This window comes from Corythoichthys intestinalis, chromosome 2, assembly GCF_030265065.1.
Source record: "Corythoichthys intestinalis isolate RoL2023-P3 chromosome 2, ASM3026506v1, whole genome shotgun sequence".
Classification (NCBI taxonomy): Eukaryota; Metazoa; Chordata; class Actinopteri; order Syngnathiformes; family Syngnathidae; genus Corythoichthys; species Corythoichthys intestinalis.
The window spans coordinates 63175777-63195300 of record NC_080396.1 but is presented as its reverse complement, the minus strand read 5'-3'; the positions used below and the strand labels follow the sequence as shown (position 1 = coordinate 63195300).

General features: G+C 38.9%; 1 protein-coding gene across 3 annotated transcripts in view; it reads left to right on the top strand.

Annotated features, from left to right (window-relative positions):
- The window catches only part of l3mbtl1 (L3MBTL histone methyl-lysine binding protein 1), a 31957-nt gene extending 20331 nt beyond the window's left edge, over nucleotides 1-11626 (top strand). The window contains exons 14-22 of one of the 3 annotated variants that reach the window (XM_057823717.1): nucleotides 209-294; nucleotides 2871-2981; nucleotides 3046-3187; nucleotides 4140-4242; nucleotides 4321-4509; nucleotides 4596-4645; nucleotides 4820-4977; nucleotides 5067-5129; nucleotides 7601-11626. In XM_057823717.1, the coding sequence (XP_057679700.1) occupies nucleotides 209-294; nucleotides 2871-2981; nucleotides 3046-3187; nucleotides 4140-4242; nucleotides 4321-4509; nucleotides 4596-4645; nucleotides 4820-4977; nucleotides 5067-5129; nucleotides 7601-7735 (1037 nt within the window). In that variant the 3' untranslated portion in view covers nucleotides 7736-11626. Of the gene's footprint in view, nucleotides 1-208; nucleotides 295-2870; nucleotides 2982-3045; nucleotides 3188-4139; nucleotides 4243-4320; nucleotides 4516-4595; nucleotides 4646-4819; nucleotides 4978-5066; nucleotides 5130-7600 lie in introns of those variants that run through there. The other 2 variants (XM_057823716.1, XR_009061585.1) reach the window with 2 other exon arrangements.
- Nucleotides 11627-19524: the final 7898 nt, after the last annotated feature.

Sequence of the window (19524 nt, the reverse complement as noted above, 5' to 3'; positions counted from 1 at the left end):
GCATTCTCTTTTTATACAGTAGCTCATGACTACAAGTCAAATTTGTGTTGTTTCTTTAAAAAACAGTCAAACAGCATGTCATGGAACATACCAGTATTGATATTACCACTACACTTGTCGAGTGAGCTGTGAATTTTGAAATAAATGCAGACACACAACACATTAAAAGGTTTTTCAAGGCAATAGAAATGTTTGTTTTTTGTTCCAGATTATCCTGACCAGGCAGCATTCAACTGGTCCCGCTACCTGCATGAGACTTGTTCTAAGGCAGTGGCAGCTGAGTCATTTAAAACGGTGAGAATGTTACAGACAGGAATCTCTTAAATCTCACCTTCAAGACTGCGTACCACTTATTTTTTTTCACTTACCTCTCACCCTGAAAAACGTATGGAAAATTGATGTATTCTGGTCAGGGTTTTGGCTTTTTTCCCCATTAATGGTTAATGTTGTTAGCTGGTTTAAAAAGTCCAATTATCTTAAATTAAACAAAAACATTTATCATTCATTCATTCATTTTCTCAGCCGTTTATCCTCACTAGGGTCGCGGGGGTGCTGGAGCCAATCCCAGATAACTGTGGGCAGTCGGCGGGGTACACCCTGAATCGGTTGCCAGCCAATCGCAGAGCACAAGGAGACAAACAACTATTTGTGCATGCACTCATACCTAGGGAAAATTTAGAGTGTTCAATAAGCCTACCATGCTTGTTTTGGGATGTGGGAGGAAACCGGAGTACCCAGAGAAAACCCACGCAGGCACGGGGAGAAAAAGCAAACTCCACACAGGAAGGCCGGAGCCCGGGATTACATTGAACCCTTGATCTGAAATGTGAGGCGGACGTGCCAACCACCCTGCCACCGTGCATATATAATAGTCAATACTAGTCTATAGTAGTTATTTTCTATTTTAGAATTCTTAAAAACACTGAAAATAAAGTACAAAAAAAAAAAAAAAAAAAAAGAGTATTGTTTTCAATAGTTTAAAGAGTTATAAAGACAGCAACTGTTAACAAGCTAAAAGGTTATTGACGCATGCGGCGCTTTGAAGTTTTGGCTTCCATGCATCTCTGGCAAGATCAAACCTTAACCTCCGTCAATCATCGTTAACGTTAATAAAGCAACTCCAGTGCTCTGCCTGACCAAGAAAAACAGAAGGAGGGAGAGTGAGACTTTCATATCGGGACAGCTCATCTGTGTTTTTTTTTTTTTTTTTTTTAATTTAAAAAAATCTGCGATGGACTGAGGTCACAAAGTTTGAAGCATAAAGCAGCGAGGGATAACTGTATTTTGATTTGCGTATTTCAGCTTATTTTAATAAAAAGCACACAAAAAAAATTCTCATTTTCAATTTCTATTTTAAAATGATAACTTACATAGTCTATATTCATAGACCAACTTTTCTCAGCACAGTTTTTAGTTCCAATACATATCTATTACAAGGGATTGCATATTTTTGCACCCAAGTCACCAGATTTTGACAATCTGCCACTGCCCAGTCCCAATCTGATACTGAAAAAAAAAAGCAGACTAATTACAAAAATAATTAAATATAACATTTTGAAAAGCGATCAGTCGACTATCAAAATGATCATTTGTGGTATGGGGTCCTGCATTTTATGATGGTCCCAAAATTTGCTGTTTCGATGCTACCAACTCAGTTACTGACACACCTCTTATCATTTGATCGTTTTATGTTAAAATATTCAAATCAAAAAAGGAAACCGCAACTTTAGTCACATGACTTATTTCTTTCTTTATTTTTTAATTTAAATATTTATCTAAATACTTATTCATTTAAACTTTATTTTTTAAACATTGTATATTGTGTAAATATTGTATTTTTAAAACTTAAAGAGTGTGCAGTTTGAAGCCAAAACACCTTGAGAAAGCTAATAAAAATGAATAGCAAATTATTCTTATAGCAATTCATGCATTTTATTCATGTAGTAACTCACACGCATTTGTATTTACTTTAACAAATAGCCATAGAATTCGCAAGACTGTTCAATGTTTAGGCTTCAAGACCACTAGCTGGCGCCATACAGCAAATAAACCATCATGAAGCATTGAACCAATTGGCTGCAAAGTTTCATTGCTTCATGAAGCTTCATTTTTCCATCACCGCTCCCTTGGGAGAGACAAACCTTTGCTGCCACCTGTTGTCAACATTGTTGTCGTACGATATTCCTCATGCCACCCAGCATGCAATGCAGCGCTGTTAATAATGTTCAACGTTCATGTTCTGTGCTAATTATTTCTTCAGTTACTGTTCCAGTTGTTTCATTAATTACTAGTTATGCTATTTAGTTAGTTTTTATGTAAACACTTTAGTTTCATTCTGAAACTGTGAGTTTGATCGCCTGCCATTATTTGTCATTGTTTGTAAAGTGGATCGGCTTACGTACTGTAAGCGTCAACTGTTCCTCTAAGCCTTGTGAGTGCCACAAAATAGCTAGTGGCTAATCCAATCCTGGTCGGAAACTGCAAATATTTTTTACATGTCCAGTATTTATTGCAGCCTTTTAAATTGTACTTGAATTGTTAGAAAGCGTTCATATGGGCAGCGTAAGAATTTTTTTTTCATGGAATACCCCGCCCCCCCCCCCCCCCAAAAAAAAAATTTGGCGCCCCCTCGACTAGATGGAGCCCTAGGCAGCCGCCTAGCTCGCCTATGCCCAGGGCCGGCCCTGGTCACAAAGTGTCAAGGCGTAGTATCCCTGATTGCAGACTGGCAGGCTTAGTAGCTTATGTTTTCGAGGGTGCAGTAAATTCACAATTTAGATTCTGCCTTTTGAACATATTTTTCTGTAGTCTGAAGATGTTATGAGAGTGAAACAGTTACTCAACAGTGCTATCTTCCTGTGAACGTGCAGCGTCCACCTCACAGCTTCCTGCCTCAGATGAAATTGGAGGCTGTGGACAAGAGGAGTCCTGGTCTCATCAGAGTGGCAACAGTGGAGGAAGTGGAGACTCATCGCATTAAGGTGTGTGTGTCTTTGAGTGATGGTGTAGGTCTAGTAGCCTCCTTATGTTTTTTTCTTCCCTCAGATCCACTATGACGGATGGAGTCACATATATGACGAGTGGATGGACTCGGATCACCCTGACATCCATCCTGCTGGCTGGTGTGAGGCCACCGGTCACCCGCTCAAAGTCCCGCCACATGAAGCCAAAGCACAGCAGACACACGGTAGATGTTTTGGAATAGATGAATTAACAAATTGACTGCGATTGATGTCCTGTCCATTTTGAGTGGGACAGTTGGCAGCTATTAATTTCTGTTGTGCTGAGTTAAAGACTACAGATCTGGTTAATACATCACGGCAATATAGAGATACAGCACAAATATGCTCTATCATGATTGTGAGTAGAACAGTTGAGACATTGAAGCAATTTGAAGTTTGCTTTATTAAGTTGTTTAACCCTTACATTCAAAAGTTGACACTAAAGATATTTTTATCGGGAAGACTTTACAATCCAGTGTAAAATTAGAACTAGATCCTGGGTAATGACTCAATTTAATTAATGAATTTGAGGTTGTTTTTATTGAATAAGTAATTAATTCAACATGTCTCTCCCCTTGTTTCAATGTATGTTTTGACTCCATGAAATACTACACAGTACGCATCATATGGAGCCTTTTTTTTTTGTCTTTCCAACAACACACACGTGCGATGGTTATTTTTGCATTATAGCTTTACAGCAGTTGGCCGGAAATAAAGCAACATGCACATGAGAGAGGAAAGAGTAGATTTATTTATTGATTGACAATTGATCAACACAATCGTTTTGTACTTTAATTATAGGATAGAAGTATGCTTACTTTTGTTAAGCGTTTAAAGAATATAATAAAATTTTGAGTAATTTAAAAAATAGGGGGGACAATAGAAAATTGTGAATCAAATTTGTTGGTGAACAAAACTGAGTTTTTTATATCGCCCAAAATTTCATAACCGCATGTTGAAAGATGAGTTTTGGAATTTTTTTGCTCTGGAGTTAATCAAAATATGAATATTTAGTGTTGTGGACAAAGGGCCTACCGACATAAATGCATAGAAAAATATATTGTAAAAGAAATTAAAACTAAGTAAAGGCCCTTTTTGTGTATGGCGGTATATGATCATCCATATCCACGCACTTAGGTCCGAGAGAGCCTCCCACTTTGGCCCAATCCTCTTACCCACCTTCTGTTTCCTGTAAACCCATCAGCCACACCAGAACCAACAAGTACAGCTTCCACAACAAGTAAGATCAGAATATAATGTGCAGGTTTTTATGTCAAAAGCAACAGATTTGACAAACCGACATCGTCCTTTGAAATAGAAAGTGTCCAACTCCAGGTTGTGACGGTTCAGGCCACGTAACCGGTCGCTTCACGGCCCATCACTGTGTTTCTGGCTGCCCGTTAGCCGAGCGCAACCAAGGCAGGCTCAAGGTGGAGCTCTCAGACTCTGAGAGCAAGAGGAGCCTCTTTTTTGGCCAGAGGACCAAGAAGACACATTATCGTGGCAGGTAAAGGTGCGGGAAGCATGTATGTTAGCTTGCACAAACCATTACTATTATTTTCACTTTATTTTTCGTCAATAATTTTTTTACAGGATTGGACGGCCACCCAAATATAGGAAGAACCAGCAGAGAGACTATCAGAGTGAGTTTGTAGCTTATTTATGTTTAAAGCATAAATAAATCAAGTGTTCTATTACACCAGTTTGTGACAGGTAGGCATTTCTTGACTGAAATGTGTTTGATATCTGCAATAAAGGTACAATAAATGAAAGCGTGTAATGAAAGTACTTGTTGTAATTTGTGTTTTGGTCATCAGACATGTCATCTGAGTGCGTCTACCCGTCATTGTTTGTGTCGGCTCTGAGTGGTCAATCAGACCGCACACTGTCTCTGTGCTGGGAGCAACACTGTAAACTGCTGCCCGGCGTCCTCGGCATTCCTGCTAGTCAGGTGGCGACATGGAGTGTGGAGGAGGTAAGATGAGGATTTTTCAGTTCTTGTCTTGATTACATCTCTTACTATTTCAATTTACGAAATGATAATGTATGTGTATTCTATACTAGGTCTTCACTTTTGTGCATAATCTAATTGGCTGCGAAGATCAAGCCCGTCTTTTTAAAGAAGAGGTAGGATGGCCAAATGCGTCTGAGTAAATAATAGTTACGGTTAGGATTCCAACAAAAGTTGGAAAACTACACTAATTGTGAATATTTATTAATCTAATGATGTGGAAGTGTCAAATTTCAATACGTACTTTATTCAGAATAGCACATAGATGACAGGTCAAATGTTTAAACTAAGAAAATGTATCATCTGATGAAAAATATGTTGATTTCAACAACAAATCTAAAAAAAATTTTTTTAAAAGGCCATTTTCACCACTATGTCTGCGGATGTTTGGGGACTGAGGAGCCAAGTGTTTTTAAGTTTAGAAATAGAAATGCACTCCCGTTCTTAATTGTTTTGAGTTCATTTTGCCTACACTTATAGATTACCGTAGTCATTTTTTTCTTTTATCCCAAACAATAGTAGGTGGTTTAATTACAGTGGGGCAAATAAGTATTTAGTCAACCACTAATTGTGCAAGTTCTCCCACTTGAAAATATTAGAGAGGCCTGTAATTGTCAACATGGATAAACCTCAACCATGAGAGACAGAATGTGGAAAAAAAAAAAACAGAAAATCACATTGTTTGATTTTTAAAGAATTTATTTGCAAATCATAGTGGAAAAGAAGTATTTGGTCAATACCAAAAGTTCATCTCAATACTTTGTTATGTACCCTTTGTTGGCAATAACGGAGGCCAAACGTTTTCTGTAACTCTTCACAAACTGTTGCTGGTATTTTGGCCCATTCCTCCATGCAGATCTCCTCTAGAGCAGTGATGTTTTGGGGCTGTCATTGGGCAACACGGACTTTCAACTCCCTCCACAGATTTTCTTTGGGATTGAGATCTGGAGACTGGCTAAGCCAGTCCAGGACCTTGAAATGCTTTTTATGAAGCCACTCCTTTGTTTCCCTGGCTGTGTGTTTAGGATCATTTTCATGCTGAAAGACCCAGCCACGTCTCATCTTAATGCCCTTGTTGACGTAAGGAGATTTTCACTCAAAATCTCTCGATACGTGGCCCCATTCATTCTTTCCTTCACACAGATCAGTCATCCTGGTCCCTTTGCAGAAAAATAGCCCCAAAGCATGATGTTTCCACCCTCATGCTTCACAGTGGGTATGGTGTTCTTCGGATGCAATTCAGTATTCTTTCTCCTCCAAACACGAGAACCTGGTTCTTTTTGGTTTCATCTGACCATAATACATTCTCCCAGTCCTCTTCTGGATCATCCAAATGCTCTCTAGCGAACCGCAGACAGGCCTGGACGTGTACTGGCTTCAGCAGGGGGACACGTCTGGCAGTACAGGATTTGAGTCCCTGGCGGCGCATTGTGTTACTGATAGTAGCTTTTGTTACTGTGGTCCCAGCTCTCTGTAGGTCATTCACTAGGTCCCCCCGCGTGGTTCTGGGATTTTTGCTCACCGTTATTGTTATCATTTTGACGCCTCAGGTTGAGATCTTGTGTGGATCCCCAGATCGAGGGAGCTTATCAGTGGTCTTGTATGTCTTCCATTTTCTAATAATTGCTCCCACAGTTGATTTCTTTACACCAAGCGTTTAACCTATTGCAAATTCAGTCTTCCCAGCCTGGTGCAGGTCTACAATTTTGTCTCTGGTGTCCTTCGAAAGGTCTTTGGTCTTGGCCATAGTGGAGTTTGGAGTGTGACTGACGGAGGTTGTGGACAGGTGTCTTTTATACCGATAATGAGTTAAAACAGGTGTCATTAATACAGTTAGTCAAGAAGTTAGACCTCTTTGACAGCCAGAAATCTTGACCAAATACTTATTTTCCACTCTAATTTGGAAATAAATTCTTTAAAAATCAAACATTGTGATTTTCTGTTTTTTTTACACATTCTGTCTCTCATGGTTCAGGTTTACCCATGTTGACAATTACAGGCCTCTGTAATCTTTTCAAGTAGGAGAACTTGCACAATTGGTGGTTGACTAAATACTTACTTGCCCCACTGTACCTGACATGTTTCGGCGAACACTTCCGCCTTCGTCAGAGGGCCCTCTGACATGCATGTAACAAATACATGTAACAAGATTATTGCACAATAAACATAAAACGAGAGTTGTGCATAACGTAAAAAACAAAAAATAGAGTAAAGAATAAAAGTTAGTATGCTCTCGTAAAGCTGTCGGAACACCTCTTGGCGTATGAGAAGGACGCTGGGATACGCACATACACATACAGTAGAGGTCCCTCTGAGCCAATTGGATGCCAGGAAGATGCTAGACAATTGCCAATGGCAAAGCAGCTTGGCAAAGTTTGTTACGTCACTTAAGTCTGGGAGCTGCACGTAGTAGCCATTATTGTATTTTAGCTTTTTGTATCCTGGAATATCTTTTGTAACAACAGGCAATATTTGCCCGTTGAGGTGTGTCGTAACCTGGAAATTCCGTATGGAGGGACAGTCATAAGTAGAGGTACCACAGTACTAAATATTTGTTGCATGCTCATCGCCCACTTCAACTCTGCAGATGATTGACGGCGAGGCCTTCCTGCTACTGACTCAGGCCGACATCGTGAAGATTATGAGCATCAAACTCGGTCCCGCTCTGAAGATCTCCAACGCCATCCTCATGTTTAAAAGCACGGACGAGTCCCTGAAATGAATCCATCTCCTCACTCGGGGTTAGGATGAGTTCATTGTGCAAGGCGAAACTGCCTTTTGGTATGTTTTGAACAGAAGCATATTGCTGCCACGCCAAAAGAAACAAGTTTAGTTTCACATCGTAACGTGATTATAATGTTTTAAATTTGACTTACATATTTGGTACTGAAAACTTACTTGCAGGGCGCTTATTTAACTCATGAAAGCAATTAACGGCGCCAAACATCCAATTCATTTTGACTCGGACGTCCCAGTCAAAATGGATTGGACGTCTGGCGCCATCAATGGCACTGAAAGATGAGCATTTACGGCCATCTCCTCCCAATTCAAATGAACTGGAGCATGTAAATGATTAGGTTGTAATATTATATTGAAATTTTCCCTCCCTGGTTGGACAGCAATACGCTTCTGTTGTTTTGTGTTATGTACCCATAAGTGGTGTTGGGAAGTGTAGAAGCAATTGACAATTTAGTAAGAATGTGAAAGATACAAAATGGATATCAGGGTGCGTTAGGCAGTTGAATAAAGAGTTGCATCATCAGAATTAACTTAACCCCAAACTAGAGTTCTTTTTATTATAGGTGATATCTTTAGTGAGCTTTTGCTAGAAAGAAAGAATGAAAAAGACACATTTTTTAATCACTTTATTTTTTTATATGTAGAAACTTCTGTCCAGGTTAATTTGACCAGTATAAGGAGATGCAATGTTCTCTCTGAACTTGCCACATAGCAAATGAGCAGGCACATTCTAATCAATTTCACATTTACGACAATGCATTTTTTTATTTTTAATGTGAAAGTCACTAAAAAAAGGCAATGAAAATTTATATTTCGTCATTATTATGTTGTTACAATCCCATGTGCCAAGTTAAAAAAAAAATTGCATTTACAGTGGTATGAAAAAGTATCTAAACCTTTTCGAATTTCTCACATTTTTGCATAAAATCCCCATCAAATGTGATCTGATCTTCTGATCTAGGTTTTCATATTTTAATGAGGATATGCAAACAATGACAGAAGGGTGAAAAATAAGTAAGTGAACAATCACATTGAATATTTTGTGCCCCCCAGCAATTTGACAGCAATAACTTTAACCAGACGCTTCCTGTAGCTGCAAAACAGTCTGGCACATCGATCAGGACTAATCTTGGCCCATTATTCTCTACAAAACTGCTGTAGTTCAGTCAGAGTCCTGGGATGTCTGGCATGAATCGCTGTGTTTAGGTCATGCCACAGCATCTCAATGGGGTTCAAGTCTGGACTTTGACTCGGCCACTCCAGAACGTGTATTTTGTTCTTCTGAAACCATTCTGAAGTCGATTTACTTCTGTGTTTTGGATCATTGTCTTGTTGCAGCACCCATCCTCTTTTTAGCTTCAACTGTCTGACAGACGGCCTCAGGTTTTCCTGCAAAACATCTTGATAAACTTTTGAATTCATTCTTCCATCAGTGTGGCAAGTTGTCCAGGCCCTGAGGCAGAAAACACCCCCAAATCATGATGCTCCCACCACCATTGCTTCACAGTGGGGATGAGGTGTTGATGTTGGTGAGCCGTTCCATTTTTCCTCCACACATGACGTTGTGTGTTACTTTTCCTGAAAAATATCCTGATAAACTTTTGAATTCATTCTTCTAATATTGATTGCAAGTTGTCAGGGCCCAGAGGTAGCAAAACAGCCCCAAATCATGGTGCTCCTTCCACCATGCTTCATGGTGGGGATGAGGTGTTGATGTTGGTGAGCTATTCCATTTCTCCTCCACCAATGACGTTGTGTGCTACTCCCAAACAATTCAACTTTGGTTTCATCAGTCTACAAAATATTTTGCCAAAACGTATGTGAAGTGTCCAAGTGCCTTTTTGCGAACATTAAACGAGCAACAATGTTTTTTTAAACAGCACTGGCTTCCTCCGTGGAGTCCTCCCATGAACACCCTTCTTGGCCATCGTTTTACATATAGTTGATGTGTGCAGAGATATTGGACTGCGCCAGTGATTTCTGCAAGTCTTTAGCAGACACTCTAGGGTTCTCTTTTACCTCTCTGAGTATTCCGCACTGAACTCTTGCGTCATCTTTGGTGGATGGCCACTCCTTGGGAGAGAAGCAACAGTGCCAAACTCTATCCATTTCTCTTACTGTCAATTGATGAACATCCAGACTTTTAGAGATGGTTTTATATCCTTTCCCAGCTTTATACAAATCAACAATCCTTGATCGTAGGTCTTCAGACAGCTCGCTTGACTGAGCCATGATGCACATCAGCCAATGCTTCTCATCAAGACAATTCTTACCAGGTGTGTGTTTTATAGTGGGCAGGGCAGCTTTAAATCACTCATCAGTGATTGGGCACACCTGACTGAAATTCTTTGGTTAAAATTTCAGTTGCTCTTTAAGTCTCCTTAGGCACAGGGTTCACTTACTTATTTTTCCCCCTTCTGTCATTGTTTGCATGCTATCCTCATTCAAATATGAAAACCTATACATGTTTGGGTGGTTTTAGTTAAAGAAGAGTTTTTGCATCTGTGATTTTGACAAAGAGCATATCACATTTGATGGTGATTTTATGCATAAATGTGAGAAATTCCAAAAGGTTCAGATACTTTTTCATACCACTGTATTTTTGAATAGAAAACAATGCTCCTATCTCCATTTTTATGTATTTTTTAAAAACATATTTTGCTTAAAATGTCGTTTTTGAATGGTAAATTGAAAAAGGTAACCAAATTAAACATAAAATGCTGTTTTTAAATGATCATTTTATTCATCAAGGGAATAAATATAAGCTAATTTTAAAAATTTGAGAAACCATAAGAATTTGAAAAGGGAGCAAACATTTACTTTTTCATGGCACTGTGCTTTTTTTTTCCTAATATGACTTGACATCTAACCAGCTGTAAAAAGTACACAACTTGAATTTAAAAAAAAAAAAAAAAAACACACAACTGTTTGTTTACTTACATCAGGGAGTCCCCTGTATACAAAAGCACAGTCTGTGTTCAACTAGCAACTTATAAAGTATCCGTTGTTTTTCAAATTAGTTCCTCGTGAGGGTAATTCCCTTACTACTGTGTGCGAACCATTAACTTTTGTTGCTGGTGATATTTCTGCTGATTAAAAGTAGTTCATAGGAAGAGTAATATTGATGCAACTCAATTTCAAAGTCAGCTTGACATTGCAGGGTAAGTAAGTACTGTAAAATTTATTGTTGGAAGTTGGAATTATTGTTTAAGCAACATTGGAAAGTTTAAATTCTGTGAAAAAAATGAAGAGTAAGAATTAATGCAGTAGACGAGGCCGGCAAACGAAGCTCTTTGAAGCTTCTTTTTGTGCAATAAAAACAAAATTAGTCTCTTAGCTCTAACTTAAAGTCTGTGACTGATGTATTTTTCAACATATCTTAAGTGTTTGCCTTCTTGTTTGTGGTTTTGTGCCTCAAAATGTGTCCTACATTTAAGTTCCGGCTCCCGCCCTAAAAAAATAATACTGTACATACGTATGGGAGCTCAGTTATGATGCTGACTGGAAATAACGGAACATTTATTGCTTTTTCTTCATGCAACAAATTTCATTTGTGGATGCGTTGGCATTTTGAGCACAACTGTGAACCCACATGGGATAAAAGTGTTAAAATCACTATAAACAAGTTTACATAAATACTGTGTTTTTCAACAGGTGTTCATCTAATGTCATTCTTGGATTTTGTGTGTTAATTCACTGGAATGTCTTAAGGGCTCTTGGCTTTGTGTCTCTCTGGTGTGTGTGTGCGTGTGCGTGTTATAAGACAAAGTGGAATCATAAATGTCATTCAAATAAATGCCAAAATTTGAACTTTTTTCCTCTTTCTTTTGGAGGGCTCACAATTACAGTACAGCACAAATGGAATGCAATGTACTCAGTGTGTCGCACTATTGACTATAAACGTACTCTGCTTATAGCATATCCCCCTATTGGCCATATTGCCATCAACAATTGGATGTGGTGGTGCTTCTTCTCTCATTACATTGCCATAAGCTGCCATATGTAGGCATCCTATAAAGTAGGTTAAACTATAAAACCTTGTCAGGCAGGGGCGTCACTAGACCTAATACAGTACTGGGGCACAGAGGGGCACTGGCAAAGGAGCATTTTTTTTAGCACTTATCTCTGATAAAACATCAGAAATAGAGCTTTAAACTATAGAAATCAAACCAAAATACAAGTTTCTGTAAAAAAGTGGTGTTTTTCAGCCATCAGTATTCAAAATCAAAATTGGGACATCCCTTGTTGATGGTCAATTAATCTCTGCTCATGCTCATCAACTTCCATCTTTCCTTCCCCTTTTCCTACACTGCTGCTCTACTTTAACTGGACAGAAATGGGGATATGTCTCGAACTGTTATGCAATTAATCGGCGTTTCTCAACTGGTAGGTTGTAGCCTAAAAGTGGTTTACATTGCCTAAGTGGGTTACCTAACTTACCTCTCTCATTCCTCCTTGCTGATTTATCCCTGCTCTGACCAAATAACTTTCTATTATCCATTTACAAAAGTAATGTTGTTTGAGAGAAATAGATTTTTTTTTTTTAAATACAATTTGTTAAAAGATTACAGGGACTGCAGTAACAAATAAAATGTTTGTGAAGCAGCTGGACTTTATGATGAGCACAGATACAAAATTATTAGGGGTTATACCCCAATGATAGGCAATTAATTCATAGATTGATTCTATTCATTTTGGTCATATAAACAAATAGCAATAAATAGCATCAGTATTAATTAAGGGTGTAACGGTACATGTATTTGTATTGAACCGTTTCGGTACGTGGTGCTCGGTTTCTTTGTGTAGATTATATTTACTCCGTCTTCTCTACTGTAATGAGGACCAATACGGTAGGACAGTATAACCCAGAAACGTCAACGGCGCGACAACATGGCCGCCGTGAGAACGCAGTGAAACGCGTGCGTTAAAGTCAATCAGCCAATGCACACCAGTCGCAGTGCGGCCGCGTGTTAGACGAGTCCCAGAAGCGGCTCAACACGACGCACGCGAAAAGAACGGCAGAGTTTATTATTTGACGCGAGACGCGACCCTCCTGCGTCAATACTACTACCGGTAGCTAGGATCGGGCAGACCGGAAGTCACTCGTGTAAAAATACGGTGGATCCGGTCGATTTTCAAACTAATTTGCAATCGTAACCCACTTTTTGAGTCCATCAGATCTCTTGAGTTGTAGATCGGGGCACAGTTGACTTGTCTTTGTTGATTTACTGCTGTCTTCTCTGCTATAATAATAACCAACACGGCCCCATGTTCAATACAAAACCCTCCTACCACAACAAAACAAGTAGGAACCAATATTCACATAGGAACTAAAGTTATACAACATAAAATTACAATATAAATGAATACTACATCACATTTGTAAAATATAAACACATAATAAAATAAATAATAGCCCATTTAAATAAAATAAATTGAAATGAGCTAAAACACTTGTAATTAAAATAAAAATTTATTAATTTATGTGTGGCGCTTTAACTTGAGAAAATCCACCAATAAAGCTTTTGAAAACCGTTCATAAGAAGAAAAAATGATTCATTGAGGCATTTCATTTGTAAAATGCACGTTAAAATCTTTGTCATTGGGATTGCTTTTCTCTTTAGCACAGGACTTCTTTTTTCTTCTTTCTTTCATAAAAGAAAGCTGACCAATACGTGGGGCAAACTGTTGTTGGATAATCTTTAAATACCCGCTACTTTTTGAGCAGAATTCTAGCTTTGTACAGGCTAATGTTCCTATTGTTGAAAGCACAAAGGTGTGTAATACACAACTAGCACATTTATATTTTGCATTTTGTTTTCTTACTGTACTGAAAATTAACCGAACCGTGACCTCAAAACCGAGGTACGTACCGAACCGAGATTTTTGTGTACCGTTACACCCCTAGAGTTCAAATACCACATATCATCATATTAACACAATGTTAGACAAAGCTCTTGAGGTACAGCCTTTCACTCAAATTGCATTTAATTGTCATTGTATTCATAGCCAGTTAGTTAAAAGGCAGCTAATCTGCTACTTCAATTTGCGACCAGAGTAGCATACCGCAGTTAACTGCTTGAGACAAAAGAGTAAAGTTGAATCATTTAAATTGACAATTTGTGCAGCGTGCAAACAAACATCAACACGGAGGTAAAAACGAACAACAAGGACACACAGTTTATCTGGCCCTAACCTGTAAAGCAGATGGGAAGATGTAACTTGCACTGTCGACTGTAAGATTGGCAGTTTGGCACACGCACTGTAATATTAATGCTGCATTCATGTGTTGTTGGAGTAATCGAGAAAAACGAATCTCTATTACAGGGTGTATATAAAAAAGCACCAAACAGTCACTCAACTTGTCATGTATTGTTGGAGAGTTAAAATAGCAACCATGTTTTTATCCCCCATCACGATTTCACAACACACCAGACGATTTTCCAACTTGGAAACTCAAATCTCCAGACACACATGAACGCAGCATATCTCCCGAAAGTGCGGAAGTATCAACTCATTTGCCTATCACAGCCAAAGTTAAATGCATAAATTACCATATTGAAGAGCCATGTGTAGATTGCGTATATTGAGTGAATAAAGTAATATGAACATATTAAATAGGCGTACAGTTATCCCTCGTTACTTCATGCTTCAATCTTCGCGCCCTCAGTCCATCGTTGATTTTTTTTTTTCAAAAGCCAAGGATTTTTCTACTACTTTATACTTGTTTAAAAATAATTTGGTGAGACAGTAACATGTTTAAAACTTACCATACTTATTAGGGCCCGAGCACTAGACGTGCGAAGGCCCTATTGTAATGCAAAGGATTATTAGGGCCCGAGCACTAAGCGTGCGAAGGCCCTATTGTTTTGCAAAGGATTATTATTATTATTATTATTATTATTATTATTATTATTAGGGCCCGAGCACTAAGCGTGCGAAGGCCCTATTGTTTTGCAAAGGATTATTATTATTATTATTATTATTATTATTATTATTATTATTATTAGGGCCCGAGCACTAAGCGTGCGAAGGCCCTATTGTTTTGCAAAGGATTATTATTATTATTATTATTAGGGCCCGAGCACTAGACGTGCGAAGGCCCTATTGTTTTGCAAAGGATTATTTTTTTTTTTATTTTTTTTTTTTTTTTTTTTTTTCAGGGCAAATGAAAACGGCCAATTTGGAGGCCTGAACATGCACGAAAAGTCACCAAAATTTGCACATACGTCCGGAAAATTGTAAATTTCGATAATTTTGCAACGTTGCAAAAAAATATAACAAAATGGCTCAGTGGCGCCCCCTTGAAATTTTAAAATTGGCCTATAACATTAGGGTATGTCAGCGTAGAGCAATGAAATTTGGGGGGTCTATACCTTGTCCAAAACCGCTCCAAAAAAGCATTTACACGCATATTCCAAACCCAACAGGAAATCGGTTATTTTGGATCAAATATGAAATTTTTATCGATTCACAGGGTGCACATTTGAGACCTTTTCGCCGTGGGAGTTAGTTGGATCATCTTCAAAATTGGTGAGACTGTTCAGGAGACATATGAAATCTTAAGTTTTGAAAATGGTGCGTTTTCATTCACGGGTCTGACCTGGGCGTGGTGCCAAAGTCGACCATTTTTTCGGCAAAATGACAAATTCAGTAAATGACTAATAGTTCCTTGACACAACGTTCAATCTTTTACATATTTGGCATGTATTTGTGGTATCCCACCCTTAACACGAGTGCATTGAAATATTACCCATTAGGTCTAGCGCCCCCTAGTGAGAACAGGAAATGCCTTTTTTTACGAGACAGGTTCCTCCTCCAAGGGAAAAAAATCTGTTGACCTCAAACCTGCATCAGGGGAGCCTTAAGACCTGTGTTCAGGTGCCTGATGAAAAATATTGAGGTTTCGTTGAGGCGGAGGGGTCCAAACAGAAAAGTGAAAATGAACGTCAACAATTTGTCACGCAAAAAACTTTGAACAGTCATAACTCGGCAGATATACAACATATCTGCGCCAAACGTCCCGTGTTTGTTAAGAGTCATACCCTGAAGGTTCTTGTAGGGGTCATTTGCATCAACTCTACAGTGCCAACTAGTGGCGACAGAAAGAAGTTTTAAAAAAGGCCTTTCCTATTGGGTTTTTTCAACATAGAGCAAGGAAATTTGGGGAGTAGATACCTTATGCAAAACTGCTCCAAAAAGTCTCTTGCACCCGTATTCCAAATCCAACAGGAAATCGGGTATTTTGGATCGAATGTGAAATTTTCATGGGTTCACAGTAGGAGTTTACATTTGGAGGCTTGAATATGCACAAAAACTCGTAAAAATTTGCACATACATGCGGCTTTGGATAACGTTCGATAATCTTGCAATGTTACGAAAAAATGTAACAAAATGCCTCAGTGGCGCCCCCTTGAATTTTTCAAAAAGGCGTTTCCTATTAGGTTTTTTTAACATAGAGTGATGAAATTTGGGGAGTCGATACCTTGTGCAAAACTGCTCCAAAAAGTCTCTTGCACCCGTATTCCAAATCCAACAGGAAATCTGGTATTTTGGATCGAATGTGAAATTTTTATCGGTTCACAGTAGGAGTTTACATTTGGAGGCTTGAACATGCACGAAAACTCACAAAAATTTGGACATACATGCGGCTTTGCATAACGTTCAATAATCTTGCAACGTTACGAAAACATGTAACAAAATGGCTCAGTGGCGCCCCCTTGAAATTTTCAAAAAGGCCTCTCTATTTAGGTTTTTTCAACGTAGAAGGATGAAATTCGGAGAGTCGATACCTTGTACAAAACTGCTCCAAAAAGTCTCTTGCATGCGTATTCCAAACCCAACAGGAAATCGGGTATTTTGGATTGAATATGAAATTTTTATCGATTTACAGTGTGCACATTTTACACCTTGGCACCTAGGGAATTAGTTTGATCATTCTCAAAATTGGCGAGACTGTTCATGAGGCACATGAAATCTTAAGTTATCAAAATGGTGTGTTTTCATTCACGGGCCTGACCTGGGCGGGGCGCCAAATTCTTCCATTTTTTCGCCAAAACACCGAATTCGGAAAATGACTGATAACTCCCTCATACAACGTTCAATCTATTTTAAATCTGGCATGTGTGTGAGGTATACCAGCCTGAGCAGGACTGGATTGAAAATTTACCATTTGTGCCTGGCGCCTCCTAGTGGGAACAGGAAATGCCCTTTTTTACGGGACACACTCCTCCTCTAAAGGGAAAAAATCAATCTACCTCAAACCTGCATAAGGGAAACCTTAAGACCTGTCTTCAGGTGCCTGATGAAAAATATTGAAGTTTCGTTGAAGCGGAGGGGTCCAAACAGGAAAGTGAAAATGACTGTCAACAGTTTTTCTCTCCAAAAACTTTGAACAGTCATAACTCGGCAGATATACAAGATATCTGCGCCAAACTTCCCGTGCTTGTTGAGAGTCATACCCTGAGGGGTCATTTGCATCAACCCTACAGCGCCAACTAGTGGCGATAGAAAGTCACTCGTTTTTCCAAAACATGTCCAGTTCTTTTCATGTTGGTCATTGTAGTTTCAAGACCTATTAAAATACTTTTTTACGGCCCATGTCCACGTGTCTCTGTCTGTTGCCGTGACGACCCTTTGTTCGCCATTTAAAGGAAATATTTTTTTTCAGAGACTCAGGGAGCTTATAGAGCCACAATAGTTGGCACACTTGGTCGAATTGGCCCAGTTAGAAGATTAATTTTGGTTTTGAATAAGGGCTTGGCTGCACAGCTCAGTAGTGGCTCCTTTTTTGTAGTACTCTCTCCAATAGGGGTTTTTATCTCTTGGGTGTGGGAATGTAAATAGGCGACTTTCGAGCATGTTAGGTTCTAATGAGATGATTAGAGAGGAGGATCTGCCACCACCCTGACCTGCACACAGTCCGAGTTGCGTGACGTCCGAGTTGCGCTAGATTGCGAGGGCCCGTTCAGTCCTGCTTGCAGGCCTAGTTATTATTATTATTATTATTATTATTATTATTATTATTATTCTTTTTTCAGGGCAAATGAAAATGGCCAATTTGGAGGCCTGAACATGCACGAAAAGTCACCAAAATTTGCACAAACGTGCGGCTTTGCGTAAATTTCGATAATCTTGTGTCGTTTTGAAAAAATGTCAAAAAATGGCTCAGTGGCGCCCCCTTGACCCTTAAAATTTTCAAAAAGGCCTCTCCTCTCAGGTTTTCAACGTAGAGCAATGAAATTTGGGGAGTAGATACCTTATGCCTAACTGTTCAAAAAAGCCTCTTGCACCCATATTCCAAATCCAACAGGAAATCGGATATTTTGGATCAAATGTGAAATTTTTATCGGTTCACAGTTTGAGTTTACATTTGGAGGCCTGAACATGCACGAAAACTCACCAAAATTTGCACATACATGCAACTTTGCGTAAATTTTGATAATCTACAAAAAAATTTAACAAAATGGCTCAGTGGCGCCCCCTTGAAATTTTCAAAAAGGCCTTTCCTATTAGGTTTTTTCAACGTAGAACGATGAAATTTGGCGAGTCGATACATTGTGCAAAACTGCTCCAAAAAGTCTCTTGCACCCATATTCCAAACCCAACTGGAAGCCAGAAATTTTGGATCAAATGTGAAATTTTATCGATTTACATTTGAGACCTTGTCGCTGAAGAAAATAGTTGGATCGTCTTCAAAATTGGTCAGACTATTCAGGAGACATATGAGATCTTAAGTTTTCAAAATGGTGAGTTTTCACTCAAGGGTCTGACCTGGGCGTGGTCCCAAAGTCGGCCATTTTTGGGCAAAATACCAAATTCAGAAAATGATTAAAAACTCCGTGATACAACGTTCAATCTTTTTCATTTCTAGCATGTATATGAGATATCCCAGCCTGAACACGACTGCATTGAAATATTACCCATTAGGCCTGGCGCCCCCTAGTGGGAACAGGAAATGGCCTTCTTTACGAGACAGGCTCCTCCTCCAAGGGAAAAAAATCTATTGACCTCAAACCTGTTTCAGGGGAGCCTCAAGACATGTGTTCAGGTCCCTGATGAAAAATATTGAGGTTTCGTTGAAGCGGAGAGGTCCAAACTGGAAGTGAAAATGACCGTCAACAATTTGTCTCGCCAAAAATTTTGAACAGTCATAACTCGGCAGATATGCAACATATCTGCGCCAAACTTTCCGTGTTTGTTGAGAGTCATACCCTGAAGGTTCTTGTAGGGGTCATTTGCATCAACTCTACAGTGCCAACTAGTGGCGACAGAAAGAAGTTTTAAAAAAGGCCTTTCCTATTGGGTTTTTTCAACATAGAGCAAGGAAATTTGGGGAGTAGATACCTTATGCAAAACTGCTCCAAAAAGTCTCTTGCACCCATATTCCAAATCCAACAGGAAATCGGGTATTTTGGGTCGAATGTGAAATTTTCATGGGTTCACAGTAAGAGTTTACATTTGGAGGCTTGAATATGCATAAAAACTCACCAAAATTTGCACATACATGCGGCTTTGGATAACGTTCGATAATCTTGCAACGTTACGAAACAATTTAACAAAATGGCTCAGTGGCGCCCCCTTGAAATTTTCAAAAAGGCCTCTCCATTTAGGTTTTTCTAACATAGAGTGATGAAATTTGGAGAGTCAAAACTTTGTGCAAAACTGCTCCAAAAAGTCTCTTGCACACACATTCCAAATCCTACAGGAAATCGGGTATTTTGGATTGAATGTGAACTTTTTATCGATTTACAGTGTGCACATTTTACACCT